Source organism: Thermobia domestica, chromosome 3 (assembly GCF_964235325.1).
Source record: "Thermobia domestica chromosome 3, izTheDome1.hap1.1, whole genome shotgun sequence".
Lineage (NCBI taxonomy): Eukaryota > Metazoa > Arthropoda > Insecta > Zygentoma > Lepismatidae > Thermobia > Thermobia domestica.
In genome coordinates, this window is record NC_137456.1 from 214,961,796 (window position 1) to 214,989,547 (window position 27,752).

The window sequence follows — 27,752 nt, forward strand, 5'->3', positions numbered from 1 at the left end:
TGTCAGTCGTGTAGGCACCTTGGATCATTGTCTCTGCATGACAGGTGTGGTAAGTGCACATCGGCATAAATGCAGCCGAAATTAAGTGCTTATTGGGAAGATACATAACTGCCCTTTCCGACATGAACAACAGTTATAGTGCCATCATGAAACTCTGCAAGGAGCGTGGATCAACTATGTCCAAAAATGGCATATCACGGGTGTTGAAACGGGCAGGGTAAGGCGAGGCGTGTGATGATTCCTGAAGGCAGAAACAGGCCAACTCCCGGCCTGCCACTAGCCACATGAGCTATAATTGGAGAAGTCGGGGCTCTGGTCACCAGGGAGAATCCACCCACACAGAGGAGTATCGCGAACCGGCTACAGATATTACTGAAGACAGTCCACCCATCATTCACCGCGATCTGAGGTTGGTAAAGCGACGGAAGGGGTGTGTTCATAAGCTCTTGACAAAATGCATCCAGGAACGTCGTACCAACTGTCGAAAGTTGTATGAGCGGTACCTGGCCGGTGAAATGTGGAAGTTTGTTGTAACACGACGAAGCACATGTTTATCTGAATGACTTGTCACAAGCCACGTACATTTTTTTTTTTTTTTTTCGATCGACAGGTGCGAGGGACTTTCAAAGATGGTTCACTGAATGCAAGGAAAGTCTGGCACACGTTTCATGATCATTGCTGGATACTTTACCAGGGCAAGCTGACTACACATCGTGTGGTAAAAAACACGGAATACTATCAATTTAACGTCCTGACACCCATTTGTCGCCATGACATTCCCAATCTGTACGGGAGGGACAAGAATCATATGTGGGTGCATCAAGACATGGGATTATGTCACACATCTTGCTCAACTCACCTCTTCCTCTAACAAACAGCAGCAGAAATTGGAATTCGTGCCATTCACAGACATTCCAGTGAAGCCCCCTGATGCGGTACCGAAGGACTTTTGCGCCTTTGGCCTCCTGAAATGAGCCTTGTCTCACAGGAGATCCCGCACCGTTGAAGGGATATGGAAAGCCTGTTAGGAGGAGTGCTTGCGGCTTCACATGACACAGTGCCTTTCGATACCCCCACAATGTTCGCCACTGTTGCCACTGAAGCTCCAACCAGACGGGCACCAACGATCATGCCTCTTTGGAAGTCTGTCAGGTCGTCCATTTTACCGCACCACTTTCACACCACGACACTCAAAAGTGATCTGGTTAGTGCTGACGGAAGAGGAAGGTCCACATGACACATTGAAAACAGAAAAAAAAAAAAACGATCGGCAAGCGCAACACGCGTTGTACAGTGAAGGGCCAAACTTACGTGTCCTGTATGAAGTGTTTTTTTTGATTTTTTTTGTCACCCTGTATATTAATGAAAGGAGGAAACAACCGATTTATTTTACACACCACAATCCTCTGTAGGTGCGAATTAAACAACTTACAAAGATTGAAAAAGTGGCTTGGCTGGATCGGGACTCGAACCCGGGATCTCCGGCATACCGTGCCGATGCATTAACCACTACGCCACCCCGTCCGCTTCCCAGAACAGCCAAACACACCCCTACTCCCGTAGTCGGTACTCTCCATTCAGATTACATGGTTTGTACCACAGCCTAGTTGCTGTGCTTGGACAATCCAATGTCCATATATATTGAGAACAGCTTTTGACGGTTGTAATTTCATACATTAATGAAAGAAGGAAACAATCGATTTAAACTTATTTTTACACACCACATCCTCTGTAGGTGCGAATCCAATAACACTAGTTGAACCTGCGCTCTCTACACAGCACATCATTCACATATGTGCATGAATCTCCTTGTCATTTCTCACAACATCTGTACATATCCCTTTACAGACTCAAGTGAAGGACGCCTTGATAAAAATCCGCAACGGGTATAATAAAGGGGAGATTTTTTTCGATTATTTTTTTCAATATCTCGCACCGTTTGCAAGATTTGAACCTACTTCCGGTTGGAGTTTCTAACTCATGTATGAGCAGTGTTTTTTTTATTCTTGCATGCAGTATGTAATAAGCAAATACATTACACACACAATTAATTATAACGACTGTGATATATAGTATTCACTCAGCAAAACACTCCAAACAATGAAGATTTATCTTAGACTGGAGGAATGGTTATAATTCGTCTTTCACCATTTGGCCACGAAACAAACGCCGGCTGGATATACTATCCCTGTATACAAATGTATGGTGTTGGAATGCGTAACTCGTAGGATATGATGCTTTATGTTTTAAAATTTGCATACTTCCAGTGTATCCCTAAAAAATGTAATAAAGAAATAACGAACATTTTTTTTAAAAAATATTCAATTAGAGCTGAACAATGTACACACAATTTGCAATCAATCAGTGAAAACGGCATCTTTCTAGAGCTTGTGGTTTATGAGATATCATTGGCGTGGCGTTTGACCCCAGTTTGAACTCGTACAGCATACATGCCCTTATGACGCTCTTTGAAGATCCCATGTTCATTCTGCCCTTACGCAAGTTCATGGTGTAACTGAACTGGCACGACCAGGTAGTATGTTGGATATACCCACATCAACAACTAACCTGTGCCTATCTCCATTCGCATTTCAACTCATGGTGTGACGACCAATTGAACACAGATCTCCACAAAAAGCGACATAACTTTCTTGGTTACCTTTATAGAATAGAGGAAACTTAAAAAAAAAAAAAAAAAAAAAAAAAAAAAACAAGAGAAAACATTCCCTTACAAGTTCAAAATGCTCCGCTATATGGAATACAAGATGAAACGATCTCAGATAAGACAACGATTAATAATATATGGAGACCATGGTGTGCACGTGCGCGATAGGAATTTTGTTCAACCACATGATTCTTGAATAATACTGGGAAAAGCACGTCGTATTAGCCGAGAAGGTTCTACTTTATTATGACTCTCTATTGAGAAATCAGCTGAATAGCACCTGAATTCTGACTGCGACTTCTTGTCCAATTTGACTGTATTTATACAGGGTTAGCCCAAATGATCTTCCTGGTTTCTTTCACATGTTGAAAGACGTAGAATACTGGAATATATAGCACGAAAAAAAAAAAACTCAAATTTTAGCTACAATGTTTTAAATGTTCGATATGCTCTCCTTTAGTCACGCTCCACACGTTTACACGATAACTCCAACTCCATTCACACATCAAAATATGGTTTGGTCATCTCTATGCACATTCCCTCGGAATCGATTCTTTAGGTCATGAAGTTTAGCTTGGAAGAGTGGTTCCAGACCACCTATCACACTGTCGACTGTGGTATTCTAAGCTCTCTGCCTGCAGTCGATTTGCTGGGGCTTCGCACATTAGCTACCCTCAGAGCTCAACGGTTTAATCGGAAACAGATGGCGTCCACTGGATTTCTTCTTACAGATACATCTAATTCTTGCAGATTTGGAATATCAATCTCGTATTGCTTTTCAACTTGGTGTTTCCTTATGTGATAATGTTCGGAAATATATCTGGACAGTGATTATTAATCTTGTTGTACTGGACTCAAGGACGCAATATTCACGCTCCTCTCCTATCGGAGCTATTTCTTATAAGTATACACCTGGTAGTTAGTCAAACTGGTGTATCAAGGCCTCTCACCTTATCTAAAACGAAACTTGGTTTTCCTTCTCGTATTACATATTTTAATACTTTACCTTATACTTTTAACAGAAGTGAAAGAAGTTAGGAAGATGATTTCTGCCAGCCATGTATAATGTCAAATGGTTTCAGTTCATGAACAAAGTTTGAGAGAATGAAGAGGTAATTCAAGCTAGATGCTATCATCGATTTCAATGGAAAGTGTACAGGTATTACTAACCGTTGGAAAAAGTAATGCCTTTCTATTTCATCAAAGACAACAATACTTTTCTGCTGAGTACAGAATTAAGAGAGCATCTGGGGTATGACCGATGCAATGCATAAGTTACAGCATAACAGTTAATCATAATTAGCTGAAGTCTTAAGATCATATGATAAAGAGCTCATTACGTCAATAAATGAATCATCACATTTACCATACAGATATAATATGTACGTCTTGACATTTCCTTTACTACTTAACACAATATAAGAAAATCTGATGCATAATAAACATACCTGCAAGGTTTTACCCAGACCCATACAATGCGCCAAAATGCATCCAGTACCAGGATTCTTCTTCAACCGACTGACTGATTCGTAACAGGCATCCCACATGAACTTCACACCATTGGCCTACAAAACAGGTTCCAAATGTAATTTGTGTATATCTCTTGTAAAAATGCAAACAGTTAATTATACAAAAGAAAATTTATATACAGAATATCACATTGGTACTATTGTTCTGTTCTACCTAAAGTATATTTTAAAAAATACATAAATAAACGAGTATGCTGTGAATGACCCTATGGCAGTAAAGGGCCAAACTGTGTGTGAAGAGCCCCTAAAGAGGATTCACTTGAGTAGAGCATTGCACCTAGCCTACTACTTTATTGTGTTAGTGGGATGTACTTCAGGGCCCCCACTACACAATACTCAATTAATACACTGTTTATATTTTCTTCATTGAGTACAGGGCTGAGTACTGACCTTTGAGAATCAGATAAAAGATAGAATGCAGGAGCTATGAAGCTGATATTAGATCATCAGAAGCAAGAGAGTAGCGTTAATGGTCACATAAAATTAAAAAAAATAAAAAAATAAAATAAAATAAAATAAAATAAAATAAAAAGAATATACTGTACTGCCAATGATACCGAAATGGTGCACACACTCTATTATTTTTTAAATATCTTCCTTACTATATTGCTCCTGTGTCAATACTTCGGTTCTAATTTTACCTCCTGTGCCCCGTCAGGAAGTGACAATACATACGGGAAACACTGAGAAGTCCTTCATACGATTTAGCGAAAAAAAAGAAAACAGGATATGGTACATCTAAAAATCAGGGTACTCACCAGTTCCAGAACCATGGGATAGTTCAGGTATGAACCAGCCATTTGTGTTTTGATATTATTTAATAGCAATATTTGAAGATTTAAAAAAAAAAAAAAAAAAAAAATGGTATAATTCTTTCTGGATCACTTGAACATATTTCATTTTACACTTTTCCACTGTGCACAGGGAGAATTACCAACCTTATATATATATATATATATATATATATATATATATATATAGTTTTACTTAATAAAATGTTTATCTAATTGATGTTGATATTAGTTTGTTAAGCGATTTTAGTACAGAGTTCGATTAACTAGGATTTGCACACAGTCTTAATATTTTTATGCCACTGTTCCGCAAAAGGACAAGTCAAAGTTCACTAAAAATTACATATATTTTTAAAGTCAGGATTATAGTCCCTTCTTAGTCCTCTGCAAACACCGTCTATTTGGTACAAGATGTTTCTTAGAACTTTTAATTCTCTATGATGAACTAACAGCTTCGTTCTTCTTTACGTTAACTATTTTTTTTTTTTTTTTTTTTTTTTTCACTATGTGTGATCCGCCGAAGATGTGTTATGTGAAGCAACACATTATTCTCCCCAAAACCAAGGGAGCTGCATTGCCCTGAAAATGTCTGGTAGGCGTTCGTCCTCCAACTGCAAGCAAGGTTGAGCACTTTTTTTAAAGAAAAAAAAAAAGAAAGAAAGAAAAATTCTTCAATTAACTCTGATAATACACACTGAACTTGTGAAAAAAAATAGCACTGGTTCACCGTATTTCGTTTTGTTTATCGTTTTTAACTTGCAGAAGCGGCATTTTAATATTTCAGAACACATACTGTTTTATATTTTTTTCCCACACGAATTATCTTACTGTGTTAACTATTCTCTGGCTCAAGCACTTATCCCCTTCGAAGACTCTCTTTCTCCAGAATCCACCCTACTTTTTTTTAAGTTCAAAACAGGAGAAGTGCTCCGCCTCTCATGTCCACTTCAACCGTTTTTTTCTCCCCTTCTTCCCAAGAATTTGTCCAGAGCCACTCCACAGCCAGATTCCACCCTCGCTTTCGATGGTCACTGTCCTTCAGGTTCTGTTAACGAATTTGGTTTCTGATGTGGTGTATTTAAAAAAAAAAAAAATAATTAAAAATAAAGCAAACACTTTCAAGTTCGAATGGATATGTAACATACTTCAATTTATGTTTGTATTCTGTTTCTTTTCCTTGACGATAATAATATAAAACACTGTTAAGTTTTACTATATAAATTAAAACAATATTAAAAATAATAATTACATAAAAGAAAAAAAGGCTGGTTCGTCCAAATCCCTTCTGCCTATATTGTTACCTAGATAAAAAAAAAAAAAAAAAAAAAAAACTCCGCTCTCAGCGTATATGTGTATATTTAAATAAAATGTGAACACATACCACATAGCATAAAAATGAAAAATAGAATGATATACTAGCTATAAGGTATGGTGTCTCCATAAGTTAATCTACCTGATATCAATATTTATTGTACAATAATATCAAAATTTTCGAATGTGCGGTAAGGACATGATTTTCTTCTGCACCAAAACCCTGCTCCCCCTTCCGCCGAATTCGCATGAAGGGCTCTATATAGAGATTTTGAAGAAATAGCGAAATTAACCACTCTTGTCGTAGGGAGTCGCGTTCAAGTTCCAAATTTAATTTCATTCGGAATAATTCCCAAGAATAATATTTTATATTTAATTCATACAAAATTAACATATTACCTTAAACTTGTTCTATGATTACATAATAAACAAAAATATAAATTTAAATACAGGTATGCAAATAGAATAATTTTTATATTAAAATATAAAAAAAACTACTGAGTGCAGACTGCACTTCACAATGCTTAAAAGGTTTTTCTTAATGAATCATGTTTTTTTTTTTTTTAAGTAATTTCTTTTTTCCAGATTCCACCACTGGTCCAGTGGAAAGCGCATGTGCCTTTGGTGCACTTGGTCTTGGGTTCCATTCCCAGTGGGAGACCACAAAATAAGTAATTCGACAATCATTCACTTTCATTAACCATGCGTCTCCTGTGGTCTAAACGGAATACCGGTAGGATGTTCACCTAAAAAATCAATTTGTCCTTTCTCTACCGTCTGCAGCTTGAGAACTGGAGTCGATTTGAACATTCTGTGTTTTTATATTATTTCTATGTTGAGTGATTTTGAGGAAATTGAAAATATAAGCTTACTAGTAGAAGTTGCCAGCTTCGCAAGGAAAGAATAATGTTTATACACAATATTTGAAAATAAAGAAATGGTAGAGTAAATAACAAGGAAAAGCGCCGATAAAGAACTGTATATAATTAATAACGTTGAACAACGCCTTCGGCGTTTGCCCTGTCAATTTCCAGACATGTTAATGTCCACGTTCTTAACAAAACTTGAGCTAACATACCATCGAACTGTCCCTAATCAATTTAGCGATCCCGAAAACACTAATATAGATTGTTTTTTAAAAATTATTATTTTTACATGTCAAGTTTTATCAGTCAAGAAGGTTCTACTTTATTCTGACTCTCTATTGAGAAGTCAGCTGAAAATAAAGAAATGGTAGAGTAAATTACGAAACCCCTTAGAATTGTCTTATCCCCATAGTATTTTTTCCAGATTGTTAAATCACATGTATATGCCCACTTGCTTTTCAAAAATAGTTAACATACCAAGTTTCATCTTCATAACATGAGAAGCTCTGAGATACTCTATTTTTGGCATAAATTTTAAACAACCTTTTCCCCTTTGAAGAGCCACCCCTTAGGATAAGTATCAAAAAATTCTGAATAGCCTACAGTCTCTTTCATATAGTTTCTTTGATGTATGTCACGCCAACGGTTATATAATGATGTTCAAATAATATCGTTTTGTAGATACTATCTGGCTCATTTTCTATGTTTTTAATATTCTTATCTTCAAGCTATTCACTAAAATTAAGAGAGAAAAAGCATGAGCTTAGAGAAGAGCCTTAAACTTATACGCTTGGCGGCGGCGGTGGTGGTGGTATTATTATTATTTTTATTATATTCTATGGTTTAAGAAATAGTAGATTTACTGCTACGAAACTAGATATAGCTTCACGCTGCTGATGGATCATTTCATGTACTAAGGTAAACTCCCCAATCATGGACACTATTAAGAGCACTTTTGACAAAATATGTTATAGATGGAAGAGAATTGTAGGAAGCTTGTTATTTCGTAGTTAACATACCAACATTTGCGTCTATTAAATCGTAGTCATTACTGCTATAGAAAACGAGTAGAATGTACTATTTGAGTTGTTCTTGTAACTCTATTTTTGTAACCAGTGATAGACATTTAAAAAGGTGGATGCCCCAGTTAGGGACATACAAGAGAAATCAGCAAATTTTGACGTCTAACCTATTTAGGTGTAATTTAATACATAACCAGTATTTGTGCGTAGGATTTTTGTTTATTTTGCACTTCAAAAACGTTAAGCAAAACCAGTACTTGTGTGAAAACGAAATGAAAAAAGCCCAAAATTCATTAGAAATTGCATGTGTTTGGGAACAACTGGTGAAAATAAATACCATTTCTATTATTAAAAAAATAAGAAAGCAAAAGGCTATTCTGGGAGGTACCGGTACCATTTTAAGATACAAACGCAAAAGAAAGGCTCTTTAAGTTTTTTTTTTTTTTTTTTCTCTATTTTGTAGTTCTGCTTTATACGTTCCATTTTTATTTGTTATGCGCGTCGGTTTTCTTCTCTCTTCAACCCTATCACATGTTTTCTCTGTGACTTCTTCTGCTGAATTTTGTCTTTTTCTTAAAGTTTTTACTCACTATAGAGTCAGTATTGTTCAGATGTAACAACTGCAGAAATCTGTTTTTTCTTATTTCTTTTGGACAACTTTGGTTTGTCCTCGGGTCAAAAGAGAGCGCTTTTGAAACGAGCAACATCAGGATGAGACCATACTGAATTGTGCGGTGTAGCTGATGAGAATGCAAATGCTGTTGGTTCTGAATTGTTTGCTTCTGTTGTTTCACAGGAGGTGGCCCCTGTATGAAATTCCGTCATCAAGGAAGCTGGCGTACAGATGTCTGGATTTCTGGTTGTTTCTGTAAATGAAGAAGAATGTTGAGCAGGCTTGGGCATTATTTCAGAGAATAGGAACAAACTATTTAACGCATCTGCTGCGGAATTTACGGTCTGACTAGGGCCCAACTCTTTGATAGATTCATATGATCTGCTTATGTTGGATTTGGCAAAATGTTGTGGGAAGGTGCAGGAACTTCTTGCACAAGTTGAACATCATTCATATGAGATACATCTTCGGTTTGCACTAACTCGTTGAACCTTTGTGACTTGAATTCCTTACAAAGATAAAGCAGAGATGTATCCTCGCTGGGTCCATTCCATGGTTGCAAGTTCTCCAAACGGTTTAAATGGTAATAGATTTTCTTGTGAAATTTGATACTCAATAACTGTTACAGCTATTCTGAAGTCGCTCGTTGAAATATAATTTATTCGACATGAGATAAACATTTATTTGACATGTTTTTCCCTTCGGGGCCTGGTGCCGTTGGTAGGGCCACTTCAGGAGTTCACATTTTAATTGTATTTTCGGCAGCTGTGGCTAAACATGAAGAACGAAAATGGTGGGATATTGGCCCTATTCGTATAGGACGTATAAAAAGTTTTATAGGACCTATTCGTAAAATAAAATCCTAGCATTTATCCGTTGGAACTCAGGCATGGAAATAAATGGCTCATTTCGAAACTATGATACCTATGAGCCGTTTATTTGTTATGTCTGTTTCTGACATCCACCGATCAAATACCGGGATGTTATCTTGCGAATAGATCCTATACAATTTCTTGCTAATATCTCACACCATTTCATTGCCTTACGTTCAGCCAATTGCCGAAAATCCAAACATATCATTCACATTTTGTACTCTTTAAAGGACCCTCCCAACAGAATGATGTCCCATAGGAAACAACGCCAAATACATTTTTGTCTTCTTTTTATCTTGAATCAGCCCGTAAATACGAACTGGAACACGGAAAGTGTCCATAATTGGACGAAAGTTGCTAAACTACACCAGTAATATACACCCACTGTCCATTACTGGTAAACGTCACAAGCTATCAGTTTCTTTGAGCCAGTTTATTCATATGGCTTTCATGGTATTTTTGCAGTGGGCATTTGTGTTAATGAGACATTTTCCAATTCTACCGATGGACAGAGGTGTCCATCATTGGTAAACAGCACCTTTATCTTACCAGTGATGGACACCCTCAATTTTGATGGTTCAAGTTTATTAATATACATTTTTCTCACACTTATGACACTCCTATACCAATATTAGTGCGTAGAAAAACACACACCTTTCATTTTGTTCTTAGCTTTACTATAGCAGAGCTGCCAAGTGATTTCCTAGCTTGTTCATCTTTTTATCACAACGTGAAAACAAGCCCGTGCAATCGACACGACTTTAACACAACTGCAGTCCGAAGATCTTGCAGACGACAGTCTAACGATCTTGAGTGGAACCAGCATATCACGTAGATAATTTCCAACACAATGCAAACATTCCTGTGTTAGTGAATGTCTTATTTTTCCACATTTCCACCGAAGTGTCCATTACTGGCGGCGAATTTATCCATGTCCATGACTGGGGTGTTACCTTACGTCAGCCCAGCAAGGATTGATGTCGCACTCCCCTAAAACCTATTTTCATATTAGCCTCAGAACTATTCTTGGCTTAATCAAACGCTTGACAACCAGAACTCTACGCATTCTCTACTTCCTTCATTTTGTTCCAAATGACGTTAAACATTCAACATTACACACCTATACTGAAGTCCTACTTTCTGTAATTTTCTTAAATCATTTTAGTTTTCGCCACTTTCTGGATCAAATATTTTGTTTTCGCAACTCTCCCTTCTTCTCTTCTGAAATTCTAGTTTATTTTTATATGGCATCAATTTCTGAAAACGACACAGTTCTGAAATATTCACTCATCTTGCATTTTTAATTGAATATGTTTCCATGAGTATCTACACGTATTAGTGATGGTACTCATGCGCGCATTTTCATTTTGCACATAATATCAATTTTCTTTCTTTCTTTCTTTCTTTCTTTCTTTCTTTTTTTTTTTTTTTTTTAATTGAATTTAGATTTTGATATAAAATTACGAATACGGAACAGAAATAAAATGAACGAGGATAATATGTGTACATGTTCCAGAAATAGTAAACCAACTAATTTACACTTTACTTACCTGATGGGGCTTCAGATGCTTTACTAAATCACGATGAACTTCGATAATCGCCTCCTTAGTTTCAGGATCGAAGTCAAGTACGAGTTTCTCTATTTTATCGCCTTGTGACACCTCATACAGTTCATTGTACTGGAAAAATGAAAATCCAGCAATTCAATTACAGAGGGAATTCAACAGTTGCTCGCGCTACAGTACAATAACATATGTAACATTTTAGATTTTATTGTTATTAGTATTATGAAAATATACTATTTATGTGTAAGACTACAGTATTTCAATCTATTCAGCTGACACTATGAAGCTTGTGCACCCTTGTTAGAATTCCACCATATTTTTCTTCTTAATTTGTTAATTCAAGCTTATATGAAAGTAGTGAAACTGAAGTAAAACTGACATTATAGCCCAAGAAAAACTATGGGCAGCGTACGACAGCTATTGTTCCCATCACCGTTTCTAGCTTTCTAAAACAGAATTCTCTGTCTCTTCGTTCAAGTACCTTCTCAACTACCATCTATGCCGGGTAATCTGAGATACGTCTGCATCCGAGATCACTTCGCTATAAGGAATATTTATATGTGAGTACTAACGTATTAGACAATTAATAGTGTTAATACTTACTGGATTACTGATTTCACTGATACTACCTGACAAGGTATCCACTATGTGCAATTCACTTTTCTCTCTGCTATTCTAATATGATTCACGCTTAAGAGCATCCACGCATATTGTATAGACAAAAATCAGCATTCTCAACATCATTTTTGTTATGGGAACTATTTATTGTCTGGAATTTGATAGAAGTTAAGTAGAACTTCAAAAGTAACTGAATCAATTACCGAGGAAATTCTATCAGCCATCACTTTTTTTCTCACTAAAAACAGCTAATATTTAATGCTATCGTTGGGAATCTCTGATTTTCTTTCAAATAAAAGATCAATACAATACTTCTTGAATCGATGCCCTAGTTCTGAAAGCACTGTCAGAACGATGAAAATTAAGACCGCTTTTTATTTGGACAATCCTCTCAGAATACGAGCGAATATTTGACAAATGACACACTAATTTTATCTACAAGAACCTTCAGATGTTTTCATAGTTAATATTAAGATGGGCTACCTATAAATATTGATTTTTTTCGTTCTGATTTACTTCCAAATTTTGCCCAGTTCTGCTCTAAAGAACATCAACGAAAACTCTGCTTCACGTATTCAGTAACTGTACTGAATTCTCTAGCACGATTTGCCATTTTATCTCGACTAATTTCTTTTTATGGATTGCTACAAAATGTTGTATTTGAGTAGCTCACAATCTTCTGTATGAATTCATTATAATTAGTTTGTTCGTTCTTATTAAGGAGTTTGGTATACCACAACTCCTTTATATATTTACTCTGTCCGTCCGTACAGAAGACAAAAATAAACCTGTCTCCCGTACTCAAGAATACTTGGTCAATCACCAATTTTGGTTAGAATGTAGAAGTTCAAAGGTTAAAAAACGAGCCCGTCTTTGGAACCGATAATCAAATTGGAAGTGGTAGAAATTGACTTATTTCCGATTTTAACATTGATCGCTATAGAGCAAAAATTGTAATAGGTAGAGGGAACTGGTTTTCTGCAATCGATTAAGCGTTCCAAAAATATGTTACATCTTTATCCTTAACTCTAGTGAAAAAATAGCAGAAATCCACTGCAAACTCCGGTTTCAATATTGATCCACATAGAGCAGAAACGATAACAGACAGTGAGAGACTTTTTTTTTTTTTTTTTTTTTTTTTTTTTTTGTAATTGATTTAGCGTTCTAAGATTAGCTACTACCTTCTTAAGCATCTATACAAACCGAAAGTAGCAGTAATCAACCACTTCTGATTTCATCGTCTCCATAAATCAATTATGTTTATTATGTGTTATATTATCTACATCTATAATTTGTACATTATCACCATTTTCACTAGAAGCTTCTTGAAACAAAAACCGAATACATTAATTATACAGGGTCCAGCAAAAAGACGTCCCGTATTTGGAGAGGCCGCTGTGTGAGTTGTAGTGGGGATACGGCGGCAGAGAGGGTATCGATCGATAGCTGTATATGTGCCATTTTCAGTAATCGCAATGGCGTGGCGCGGTGAGCATCGCGCGTTTGTTGTGGAGGAATATATTCATAATGGTGGTTCTGTAATTACTACTCAGTGGGCATTTCGCATTCTGTTCGGACTTGACCGATATGATACTGTTCCGGATGAAAAACTATTCACGTTTGGCTATCAAACTTTAGAGTAGCAGGTCTAAGGAATCACCCGGCTGACCTGTTTAAATGTTGAACGCTTTGGAGATTGCTGAATGAACGCTCTCACACGCGCTACATTTTTCGGAGTTGTTACGATCCGAGATCAGCTAGGCTCTTTTTTTGCTAAGTGTACTTGGTCGCCAACTGCGAGGAAGACCATTTTGGACATCAAAATTCCCACAGAACAAAAGCGGCTGAACCATTATTTGGATATTGTTTTTGATAACATATCTTGCCCATAAAGAACACGAATTTTTTGACGGGTCTGCCCAGCATCTGTGCCCTTATCGAAATACAATTGTAAGAAGTAGTGCAGTTTCGACCTTGCGTCTGATTATAAATTCCAAAACTTTTCACACCTACTAGCTTCAAATCTTAAATGACGTCAGGCTGGACCTGCTGCGACTCATGCTCTGCAATTTGAAACACTAACGCTATTTCATGCGCAAAAAGTCCCCCTACTTTTTGCATTAACTAATATTTTTAAATATATATCCGTCCATAGGGTCACAAAAAAGGCGATCTTTGAGTTACCGCTTATGCCTATAGTAAAAGTAAACATGCTTGGATACATTTTTCATTGCGCTTTTTACTACTTTGAGGATGCTAAATCCAATTAAACTACTTTAAAATATATTTGTCCATTGAGTCACAAGAAAAAATTAGCTCAATTTGTCATCTTTGAAGTACCAATTATGTCCATGTTAAAAGTGTCCACTCTTCGTTACATTTCTAATTACACTTTTTGTATTACCTTGAGAATGCTTAATTCAATGAAACTATTTTTAGATGTATCCATCCGCGAGATCAGAACAAAAATGAGACTCCAAAACGGGTATCTCTGAAACACCGTTTATGCCTATAATGAAAGTGCCCACGATTGGATCCAGTGTTAACTGCAATTTTAAAATTAATTTGAGGATGCTGAATCCAATTTAACTATTTTCACACATCGAGAAGATCGTGCAAAAAGTACTCACGAGGGTGTCTACTAAAATTTCAAAATGAAATTCGTGACCTTTTCTTTATTAAACCATAAAATTTCGTAAGATTAAAAAAATAACAACAGTACCTATATTCTTCAGCACTTATCTTTATCTTATCCCTACTTTTAAAGGCTTTTCCTTGGAGTGATAAAAGATTGGTATCTTCTCACAGTTGAATCAACTGGTTAGATGCGTAGGTGGTTTCGGCGATGCGATGCGATTTGCATCGTCACTGCTCAATGATGCCAGCTGAAGGACTGTCTCAACAGCGAATTTGAATGTGAATTAGGCCGAATTTTCATGCATGCGATAGAAGCGTACTCTGCTTGCGATTTGGTAGCGTCTAAAGCCGACAGTATATATATTTTTGGCGGTGAATTTTGACGTTTTATACAATAAAGTTTTCTAGTCTGTACTTATATTCGTTCAGATAAAAAAAATCGTGACCATAGAGCTAAATTTCGTGACTTTTTCTTGACTTTCATGACAGTTTTCCGATTTCATGACTTTCGTGACAGATAGACACCCTGTACCCTAATAGCAAACTATCTATTTTGGATTTTACATGAAAAATGGCTTATATCATATTCTTGGGATGTTAATGAAACATTTATTTATGAACTATGAACAAAATCGAATAGTTGTTTCTTGAGAAAACCGGCTGAAAATAACTTACCTTAGGGTAAACTACCCCTTTGGGATTTTTTCAGAAAAATTATTTATACTATATATTATAGGGTTGGTAATGAAAAATGTATTTATGAAGAATAAACAAAATCGTTAGAGCAATTTTGTAGAAAGTCACTTTTATAAAAACAATTAAAAATATTTTCACCCTTGAATAAACTAACTTTATTTTTAGGAAGTAGGAATACATTCCGAAAAAAAAAAAACTAAAGTTTTTATACAAACCATAAGTTAAAAATGTTATGTGTATAACTGAATAGAGTAATCTCTAGGCGAGTTTACACAAATCGGAATGAACGGATAAATGCAGACCATCATCGGAAAAATACTTTTTCGGTATTTATGAGTCATGAAACGGTAAATCCTTTGAAATTTCGAATTTAATTTCATTTTATTTTTATTTATTTATTTATTTATTTACATCTTATTCATTTTTTTCCCCACGATCACCATATTGTCATTTATCTCTTATTGTCACTCGAAATTAAAAATGGACAGCATGAGTTTTAGTCTTCAAATTCTAAATAATAAAATTCTGTGCAATCTTCCAGTAAGGAAATAATTTGGTCTGATTCATCTACAAGCCTAGGTAATCTTTTCGTTATATATATACACTTCATGGAGCTTGATGTGATTGAAATGTAGTATAGAAAATTTGGTTAACAGTTTGTAATTTTTAAATTTATTTTCCGTGTACATAGCTATTCTCTCGATCATGCTTCAATACGGGAAACTACGCTCTTTATCACGATTTCATCTGATATATCATCTTACAATCGAAATAAACTTTATCCTTCCTTTCTTATTTTGTTAGCAAGAAACAAATAATGAAAAACTTATTTTAAAACCAATACAATTTATGAACAACCGTACAAATTTACAGAACATTCAAACTAAACAGATCTCTTTCCTGCTTTTCTTTCTTGGAAGTGGATGAAACGATATGGGAACAGTCCTCGGTTGATTTTATATAAAAGGTAAGAAGTTCTTCACTAAATTTTTCAGAAAATAAACTGAATAATAGTAGTACTCAAGTTTTCAATAGATCGTGCGTACAAGGAAACTGAACTCACTTATCCGGTAGAATATGACAACTAACACTTTAATTTTCTAGTCACTTGCTTGTATTCTTGTCTCACAAAGTTCAGTACGCGCCTTTGCTATTTATATATAAAATATGACATCATTATCCAAAACTTCATGTAATTTTTTATAAGATAATAAATAAAAAAATCAGTAGGAACGGTTAGTATTTTACCAAATAAAACAAAACAATAGTTTCCAACTATAGTATTTAACCAAAAAGAAAAAATCAAATAGTCATACTGAATTAAAAACACGGATGGTCTAAAGAATATTACTGCTACAAAAAAGGAATTTGTACTCATACTCATGAAGCCCTAAATAGAGACTGAGTTAATGACTAGTTTTCATTATTAGTAAATTTTTATTATTTTGGCTCTTACCATTTTCTGTTTCTCTGCTATTCTCCTTCTTCTTTCTTCCTCTTCTCTGGCAGCCTGTTTAGTCTTCTCCTCCAAACTCTCCTCTTTAATAACTTTCTTAATGTTTTTTCTTCCTTTTCCTGGAGTATCACCAGACTAAAATGAAATACAAATACCATGTTTAATGTAATTAAAATAAAGTGATTTTCCATCTTTAACATTTTAATATTGTAGATTCGCAGAACAGGCTAGAACCTACTGCTTCAAAGCTAATTAATAGTTTGAAAACCATGAGGTGTCTTAACGAAATTAAATATCAGGGTGTCTGCTAAAATTCCAAAATGAAATTTCGTGACTTTTTCGTGACCTTTTCTTTACCATATCATAAAATTTCCTAACATTTTCAAGAGCAAATTTGGGTGCGAATTAGGCTGAATTTTCATCCATGCTATAGAAACGTACTTTGCTTGCTATTTGGTAGCGTCTAAACCCAACCACAGACATTTTTGATGGTGAATTTTGACGTTTTATAGAACAAGGTTTTCCAATCTGTACTTACATTTGTATAGTTAAAAAAAATCGTGACCTCAAAGCTAAATTTCGTGACTTTTTCGTGATTTTCATGACCGTTTTCTGGTTTCGTGACTTTTTCGTGACATTCGTGACTTTCGTGACCAATAGACACCCTGAATATTTTAAAAATATACAGTTTATTTCATATACTCACATTAGATTATGAATCATCATATGAAAATCATTCTCATTTGTCTGTCTACAGTTTCTGTAAATGGAAAGGTAAGGTAAAATATGACTTCCAAGATATTTCAATTATACAGATTGTACTGTCTCTGAAAGATGTCTATCACACTTTTCTTCATTTTGATCTTTCGTTTCTTATTTGATAATCTCGAATAGACTTCTGTAAGCTCTGAAATTACCTCCCATTGATCATTACAAAAAATGAATGTGTCTACAACATTAAGTTTAATAAGAGACAATCCTGCTTCCTAACAAGCTCATTAAATTTTATAACCAGATTGGCTGTAATCAATTCACTTCACCGAAAACGATTTTTAAAATTTCTTTCTTGATGATAAAATAACGCAAAGCTTTGTATGGAAATACTTCCCCCACAAAATACTCAATCTGACTTTTGAACGAACCTCTGTTTCACGCTATGTATATAAAATCAAACACTTAGGAAAATGAAAAAATACTGAAAGGACACAATATTATACTGCGTGAAAAACTAAAAAAAAAAGGACTACTATCATATGAAGCATGGAAGCTTAGTTGACTTAAAAGAAACACAACAGTTTCAAATTCATTACTGACCGATACGCTGTTTTTAGGGCTCATAGTGGTCTGGTCTCTTGTAAATAGTTGAAAAGTGACCAAAAGCACATGAAAAAGTGACCAAAATCTTATCATGCCCCTTTTGTCCTTTGTCAATTTCTCCATCACCTCTCTCTTTGTTTGTTGTTTGGTTTCATCTTTACTTCTTCTTTTTGAGCTTCCTCCTTTCTTAGGTTTTCTAAGTATGCTTTGTAGTTACGGTAAGCAGACTTAGCAGATGTAAGAAGCTTCTGAGTAAGTGGAACCAGTTCTGGCCTATTTCCGAATTTCTTCATCCCAGACATTATATTTAACTTAGCACTGAGAGTTCTCAAAGCCATGAAATATTCATATTCATCACCTACTCTTACGAAGAACATACAAGAAACACAACACAAGACGAACATGATGGACCACACAAACACACAACGTTGAGCGGAGCGTTAACTATTACGAGAGAGAAATAAAAGACTATTATGATAGAAGAAAGAGTAGACACAGAAGGGTTCTCAACCCCACCTTGAGAGCTTAAGCATCCACTAACCATCCACTGCACTTTAGAAAGAATAAAAGCTGAAGTGAGAATAAAGCTGACTATTTCACATGTGGCAGCAAGTACTGAAGCTTTCAGAAAAGTAATGATTAACAAGTTTCTGCCTTTTTCCATGTATTTTTATAATATTTTTCTCAAAAAACTGCCAATGCACAACATAAATCACATGAAAAAGTCACTTTATCTCCCAGAAAAGTAACTTTTAGTGACATATTTGAAAAAAAGTAACTTTTAGTGACCAACTTGAAAAAAAGTAACTTTTGGTTAAAAAAGTGACTTATTATGAGCCCTGTGTTTTCTACAAGGAGCCATTCAATTTGCTCATGGCAGTAGTTTTCGGATTTGCCTCCATACTGCAATCAAATTTATCATAATATCGAGAAGTGAAGTTTTAAACACAATTACTCAATAGAAATATTTGAAAAATGGAAACAATTCATACTGAAAAGTTACACAATACAGACTTGCACTGAATACAAATGGAATATGGTTCAATTATAAATAGAAAAGGTCTAAGTTATTTTGACTAAGAGAATCTAATCTCAGCAGCCTCGAACAAAATTATTCAGAGGCGGGATATTTAAAAGAAATAAATACATAAATAAATAAATAATAATAATAATAATAATAATAACAGTAGAATTATCATTAATACAGAAACTTAACATTTAATAAGAAAATGAATGAAACGACAAAAAGCAAATAAAATTTAAAGAAAGCTTTAGGGTGCCTACAATTTACAGTTTCGGAAGAAATTTTGTAGTGTTATAGTGTTATAGATTTCGGAATTTCGTTTCGAGCAGAAATGCTACAGAACGTTTTGATCATTCTAAATCTTAACATCAGATAAAGACGTAACAGTGCTTCAAGTGTACATACAAAATCTTTCAAGGAACGTGTAGGAAAAATTGACTTTAGTTCGTTCAACTTTATTTTTATGACAATAACAGTTGATGTAACAGTAACAAGCATCAGAACACAACAGAACAGAACAGAACAAAACAAAACAAAACAAAACAACAAAAAAAACAAAACAAAACAAAACAAAACTATTATGTGTCACAGTAATCTACAATGAATTTTGAACATATTTTTCATTTTCGTATATTTTTATCACATTCTAAGTGATCCAATTTACATTACTCAACTAGTGCACACAATTTGATCAAATAATTTACGTAGTAACATTAGTGATTTTAGTTGTTTTAAGTTAAAAAAATCGATTAAATAATGTATATATTATCAACATATATTTGACCATATTCATTCCAACAACATACGCACGTAGAAACACTTCTGCACTCTAGTATCTAATATAAAAAGTAGTAATTTCACCACATTTTGTATGTATTTTACGCTTGTAAGTGTAACCCTGTCTTCTCCATACCTTCTGAGTCCCTCGAGCTTCTCCATCATCATCACTGCTGCTGACATCGCTTCCCGAATCACTCAGCAATTTAATACGTCTCCTCTTAGGCTTTTTCCTTTAAACAAATGAAGAAAAAATATGTATTTTAATATTTCAAGTTCCATTACACAAAATTAGTGACTAGTATAAAAGTAGTGCACGGAAAATGATATAAAACGAAATAAAACCATTAACAATTCATTCCCACCTCTTGAGTAGAAGGAGGTGAAAACTGTTTAATATTCCTTACCTCATCTACACAGTGCTGCCAGACTATGAGGATTCTGTCGTGTCATTTACTCTCACGTTGTACGACGCAGAGGCTTACAAATGTACAGGTATGGTGAACAAGTGTATGCCGATGATGGTGCAAAGGCATGATGAAAGAGTGTAACACCGATACCGATTGTGTCGAACCAACACATCAGCCTATCAATACGAAGGAGCTTACGTTCAAAAAAAAAAAAAAAAAAAAAAAAAAAAAAAAAAAAAAAAAAAGCCTTGCTACGAAATTCCCACTATCATCGTGAAACACTGTAAACTTTCAGGATAATGACACACAAAAAACCAATAAGAAAGAAAGGAGAAAAATATTAAAACTTCTGTTACAGTAATCTTCCTACTCTTTAGAAGTCATAAAGAAGAATACTACGCTTCAAGAAATGTGACTTTCTACTGGAGAAAGAGAAATTATGAACTTCTTTCCGCGCTAGGCTATCGCTAATTCTTCTCTTTTCAATTGTCCTTAAATAAACAAAATATTAAGAGAGCACGAGTATTGCAAAAACTTTATTTATGACATCCACTTGAAATCAGATTCTCGGTATATTTCTAATCGATATCTCTTTATTCTTAAAAAAGATGCGGACACAACAAACACAAACCAAGTTTCCATTTTGATTTTTCAATATATGTATTCCTTGTAACTCTTCCATTTTGGACACGTACTCACAGTAAACAAAACTTTCTCATTCATCTACATTAAAGTATTCCATTTCTTCGTTTTAAAAGAATGAATTGCACTTCCATTTTTATTTATTTTCACACAATTATTACGGCTTTTTTAAAGTTAATTTCATATGTTGCGAGAAAAAATTCGGAAGCTTTTATTCCACATAGTATTTTCTTATACAATGTGTTCGACTAAAATATAATAAGAAATTTGAATAATTCAGGAACCAATAGTATTCAATAGTGATAAATTAGTCAGGTTTTGTGTTTTGGAAAGAGGAAAGAATAGAATTTTATGTCCAGCAGACAACTGAACGCAACAGGGCTTCAAGCATGCGTATTATTCGTGGGCAAAATGGCGTCCTTCACTATTTGTCAGAGAGTAGGGTGCTGTTTTTGGTTCACAGAATTCAAGTCCTCTATAACCGTACACAGAAGATTTAGACCATAATATGGACAGGAATCATCAGACTGTGACTGCATTGTTACATAGCACAAACAATTGCTGGAAACTGTCTCTGTATTAAGAAAAGTAGTGGGAAAAACGCGTGAATGAAGAAGAAATGGGAGACAGTTCGGGAAGTCTTTCAGCCAAGTCCACACACATTGATACGGCGTGTGAGTATACAGCTAAGAATACCGCGTTCGACTGTGTATGATATTGTGCATAAAAGGTTATTTCCAGAGCCTACAAGCTACAGCTTGTTCAAACATTTCAGTTTAATGACAAGCCTTGCAGATATGAATTCGCTATTGGAACGCTATCACACATTAATGAGGACAATGATTTCCTTAAAATTGTAGCTTTTCCTGAGAAAGATACCTCCCATATGTCAGTTAAGGTGCATAGGCAAAACTGCAGGATATGGGATGAGGAAAATCTACATCAATTTATAGAACATGAACGCAATAGCCAAAATTAAATGGTGTGCGTTGATTGATAATTCTGTCATAGGCCCATTCTTCTTTGAAGCAGCTACAACTACGAAAGCAACATGTCTGGCAATGTTGGAAAAATTATGCTGTACCTCGCATACCACAGGGATACAAGTTCCAACATGACAGGGTTCCTCCCCATTATGCTCGTTGCGCGAGAGAATTTCTGGAAAATCATTTCCAGAACAACTGAATTGGAAAGGGAGGTCCCATTCAATAGCCCCCGAAATCACCCGACTTGACCCCGGGACTTAATTTCTTTGGGGGTATGTGAAGACTTGTATGTACCAGATTCAAGTTAGGATTTGGATGATCTAAAACAAAGAATTATCGATACTTGATCCGTGACATCTCAAATGTTACGCAGCACCTGGAGGGAGGTTGAGTACCGCCTTGATGTTTGCAGAACAAAAGAGGCAGACGTGGAGATGTACTGACGTGACTTTTTGTTCTTTTTCAATTCTTTCCTATTTCCAAAACACAAAACCGGACGATTCTATCACTATTGGTTCTCGACTTATTTAAATTTCTTATTGGTATTTCTTCTGGACACATTGTACTAAAACCTGCAGAGAACTTTAGAAAGAACTCACTTTTTAGCATCTTCACTGGCGCTACTGCTTTCTTCATTCGATTTACCACTTTCTTTCTTCTTTCTTTTCTTATCTTTTGTAGTGGACGGCTTTTTATCCTCGAAGTCAGAAGAACTACTGTCTTCTTCACTGGATTCTACCTTAAAATCGTCTGAATCAGAGCCCAGTATCTTCCTTCTCCTTTTAATATGGGAAAAAAACAAATATTTACCATTAGATTTACGGATGTGAGAAAGTTTCAATTTACAACATTTTAAAGTAAATTATAGCTGCGTTCGAGAAACATAAAAACGTTTACATGTATGTTTACATCATGTATGATTAACCTTAGTTTTAATGGGCCATATGCAGAGTCCTGACGCGTGATTAGTGCCATACTAAAGCGTTCGACTTACATATGTTTCTTGCAGAAGTCAGACATTTAGTATGACGCTAATCACTTGTCAAAACGACTCTGCATACAGGGGAATACATTTCAGCAAAAATATTTTCGACAGCCACAGCTGCTTTCATCCACTGTCGCTCCTAGTTCGAAAACGATGAACACACTACATTCACATATCTATAGGTCCTTCATTAAAACAAAACGTTGTAACATAGTAGTCAATATACTGTAAAAATATAACAACAATTAATGGGTTATAATACTCAACAACATATTCTGTGAAATGATGATTAGATAGTGGATAAACTACAAGTTTTGTTTTGATAACTAGTTATAGCGGTATTTTTATAGTATGTTGGCCACTATATCATAATTTACGTTTTGTTTTAGTCAAGGACCTATAAATATGTGGTTTAGTGTATTCACAGTTTTTCGTACCTGGGGCAACCAAAGAAGACAGCAGAAGCGGTTTCCGAAGACATTTTCAATGAAATACATACATTGGCATCTGATTTAAATTTCTGTATTCCTGACGTTTCGCTTGCAGCTCCCTTTCCAAAATGTCAAAAACCCACAGAAATTGAAGTGTAGCATTTCACATATTCTATACACACGCTCTCATTCGAACTGCCAAGAAAACAGTCTGTACTTCTGTACCATCAATACAAATTATTTTCTTTACATTTCCTATTAAATCAATAACCATATAATCTTATTAACTACTAGGCGTCAATGATGTATATATAAAACTAATAATTTCCAAAATTATCCGTAACTCCCTCACGAAACAAATATAGAAAAGGCATTAATGCTGTAAGTACTGTAGGTACTGACCCCCTATCAGACAAAGAAAGAAATCAGTGAGAAGAAATATTAAGGAAAATACAAGCAGCAAATTAACGCTAGATCTGGCGCATTAAGCTTTCAGGTTCACGTGACCCTTACCAGGCTTCAAATGGAAACAGTTCAATACCGGTATATGAAATTCTAGTATAGGTAAATCGGTAAAAGTTCTGAGAATAGTGGAGGGAGAAATAATGGAGTAGAAAAACAATAATAATAATAGTAACAATACATACATTAAATAATAGTTAAAATGTAGGAACATTTTAAAAGTATAACGCTCCGAATCAAACGTTAAAAAAAGACAAAATAGATTTAAAAAAAAACTCAAATTTAATTCCTGGATCTGTCCAAATCTCGAACTGCTCCCAAAGGTTAAATCATCATCATTTCTCTTTCTTTCTCTTTCTCTCTCTCTCTCCTCAGCAATCTATCCTGACATCTATTCTTTTGTGGCAATCCACTTGCGTTCAACTTAAAAGATTAACCCACACACACACCAACAAATTACAAGCTTACATAGCTTGACTAGGAATCAGATAAAAAGTAAGCCTTAATTTTTTATTTTTCACTATTTTCATCTTCTTATAATCTTGATCTCCTTATACATATTATTTCGATGTCTAAATTATTTAACTCGACTAACATACAGTAAGTATTTACTTACAAATATTTCTACCAATGAACTAAGTCATTACAGGTCTTAGCGAAGATCACAAATCTTATTCATTATTTTAACTACATAATTGCTAATAAATATCTAAAATGACACCCACTACTTTCCTATCACATGTAATTAAAAAATGAAAGCAGGATATGCTACACCAAAAGTCTGTACCTCTATACTACCCCTACATCAGCTACATATATTAATGCATACACTGTAAGTAATGTTTCCGAATAAGAGATGAATAAATATAGCGAAAAAAATGTATTACTGACTATATATATATATATATATATATCGGGTGTTCGAAAAAAATGACGCCCCACCGACCATAGAGTACTATTCTACAAGTCAAAATAAAGTGAAAAATATATATATTTGTATATCTTTCGGGTCCACATCTGGAGACGCAAATTGCACTATGCTGCACGGTCACAGATAAAGAGCTATAGAGTAGCTCTACCAATCTATCAAACAGATACATCAATTCTTTCCAGATGACAGTTAAAGTCGATATAAATTGACGCTTATTAGTGTAACAATCGATGTAACTACTTGATCGATTTGTAGACTAATGCTAATGGTTTCACTTTAATCTGCGACGTTCCCACATAGTGAAATTTTAATTCCCCATAGCGGCTGAAGGAAGCCCCGGAGGATATACCACCATATAACATTTTCGCTTTATTTTGACCTGTAGAGTAGTGCTCTGTGGTCTGTGGGCGCAATTTTTAAAACACGTGATTTCTCTTTTATATATATATATATATATATTCCACTTCAATTCATGCACTAATCAAAAAAATCTATCTTATTAATTTTTCTTTCTTTTTTATCAGTTCTAACAGAAACTAGAATTACATAAATGGAATTTTAAATAAGTACAATCATTTCATGACAGGAACTAACATTTGCATGCCTCACTACAAAAATGTGTAAATACTAACACGCAGAGCTTAGACATACACACACACAGAAGGACGACGACATTGTAAAAAAAATAGTAATAAGAAATAAACAAATATAAAAAATTAACATATTCAAGGTTCCTACTCATTTTTCGAGCACGAATTTAAATAATTTTCCAGGTATCCAGGTCACGATTTATAAATTTCTAGAACTATACATAATGTTTTTTCCCACCAGGAATGAATGAATGAATGAATGAATGAATGAATCTATCTATCTATCTATCTATCTATCTATCTATCTATATCTATATATATATATATATATATATATATATATATATATATATATATATATAGAGAGAGAGAGAGAGAGAGAGAGAGAGAGATAGTATTGTATATGTGTGTGTGTGTGTATGTGTAGGTAGGTAAAGAAGTTTACAATCTAATCTATTTTATAAAATATCCCCTACCAAACAGCCAGATAAGGCAAAGAGAGAAATGGATACAAAGAAGTAAAAGTCCGTACTTAAAATTCTCTGACTTGTCCAGGTTTTTTCACCTTTTTGTGAAATTCTCGATTTTTTCAGGACTTTTTACGAGTAAACTGAATTCCTAGACTTCTTCAGGTTTCACAGTTGTGTGGGAACCTGAGATTTGTTAAAGTTTACTTTCAGACTAATTAAATAAGATATGTTTCAATAACTTATAAGATCGAAAAATATAATTCTCATAATGATTTTTATGCTCACAGACTCGTCAAGAGATGATGTATGAATCAGAAGAAGATTGTCTTACTCAGCCAAGTTAACGAATCAACAAATCATAAGCAGAAGATGTAAATACAAACTAGGTCTTTTGAATGATTTCGAATGTCAATATTAGCCGCCAATCATTTTTTTCTCCTTCTGAGAACATGGTAAAATGTTTTCTGATAGCAAAATATTCTTTTTAGATACGTGAAAAAAGTAAGTAAAGATATGTAAAAACTCCCATGTTTAATATTAAGTAACATACTATATATATATATATTAACTATAAATAAAACTACATGAGCTGACAAATTATTGAGCACTTCCTGTAGGGCTACAATTATTAAATTTGGCATGATTTGTAGCTTTTTGGAACTAACCGACAGGAAAATTGCCAAAAGTGAATATTTTTAATTTTTAGAGGATCTAAAGAGGGGATGAAGAATTTCCCCATGTTATTTAAATGGGCCTTTTTCTGGATCTGAAATCTCATGTTTTAGGTACTTAGAATTGGAATAAAAACTTGAAATTCGGTATGCTTGTACTTTTCGTTAGAGTTACCTGAGTGAATCATCACAAATAAAAATTTCCAACCGTAGAGTGGTTTTATGGAGAACTGAAAAATCTTTCCCATGTTATTTATATGGGACGTCTTCTACACCCCAAAATGTTTAGGCACTTCAGACAGTATTAGAATCATGAAATTTGGCATGATTATAGCCTTCCAGGACTAACCAACAGGAAAATTGCCGAAAGTGAATATTTTTAATTTTTTAGGGGTCTAAGGGGGATGAAGAAATTTCCATGCTGTTTAAATGGACGTTTTCTTGGGATACAAAATCTTATCTTTTAGATAGTTGAAATAGGAAAAGAAACGATAGAATTATGGGTTTAAGAGGTGCGAGGCCGTATGCCGAGCAATGAGAGCGTGTGGGGGCGAAGCCCCCGGATGGGCAAATTCAGGAAATATGAAGAGCAAGTTCACGAAATTCACTGTTGATGCAAAGGCCGATAGATAAGAAATGGAAGGCCGTAGGCCGAGCATACTCGGGAGTCTGGGGGGCGGAGTCCCCAGCTAGCCAAAGGCTAGTGTATATACAGGGTGGGCCATTTTAATCAATCCACGGAAATATCTGAAAAATGATAAAACAATGAAGAAATGTTTGAAGTACACGTTATACATTGCTAAGGGGGAAAACCAATTCCGCCAAAAGTACTCCTCCCCACCCCCCGTAAATGGGTGTAACGGGGGGTAACTTTGAAATGTCAAATGGGAACATGGGTCGAGTAATACCTCGTTCGAAAGGTCTTGGAAAACTAAGTAACGCTGTACCAAAAGATGTTTCATATGGAGCACCAGTTTCAAAATGGCCGCCATGATATGGTTCGGAAAGTCCAGTACCCGTAGTATGAAAACCATGGAAGGTAAATGAATGGAACAAAATTGAAATACGTAAATATCATAGGGCATATCGAATGGTGTGGTCCTTGTGATCCCAGTGGCCTCCCTGAAGGGGTCTTGGGGGCTAACTTCAAGATTTCAAATAGTAACATGAGTCGAGTGATACCTTGTTCGATAAATCTTGCAAAATCAAACATCATGCAGGAGAAAACGATTGAGGTGAAATGGCACTGTTCTCAAAAGGCCACCGAAACATAGTATCCGTGTCAGAGAAAAGGATTAGTACCCGTAGTTTGAAAGCGATTGGAGATAAAACACAAGAAAAACTGGAGTAGGTAACTGACGTAAGGCACGTCGAGAGGTGTTGTCGGGGTGACTCCACTGAAACGTATCCGGGGC

At 35.0% G+C, this 27,752-nt stretch overlaps 1 protein-coding gene across 1 annotated transcript in view; it reads right to left on the minus strand.

Annotated features, from left to right (window-relative positions):
* Window positions 1-27,752, minus strand: part of LOC145680958 (uncharacterized) — a gene marked incomplete in the record, with an annotated part of 264,706 nt that overhangs the window by 105,480 nt on the left and 131,474 nt on the right. Inside the window, 5 exon segments of the mRNA XM_081752173.1 lie at window positions 4,114-4,230; window positions 11,220-11,348; window positions 16,642-16,776; window positions 19,896-19,992; window positions 22,397-22,576. Coding sequence (XP_081608299.1) covers window positions 4,114-4,230; window positions 11,220-11,348; window positions 16,642-16,776; window positions 19,896-19,992; window positions 22,397-22,576 — 658 coding nt within the window.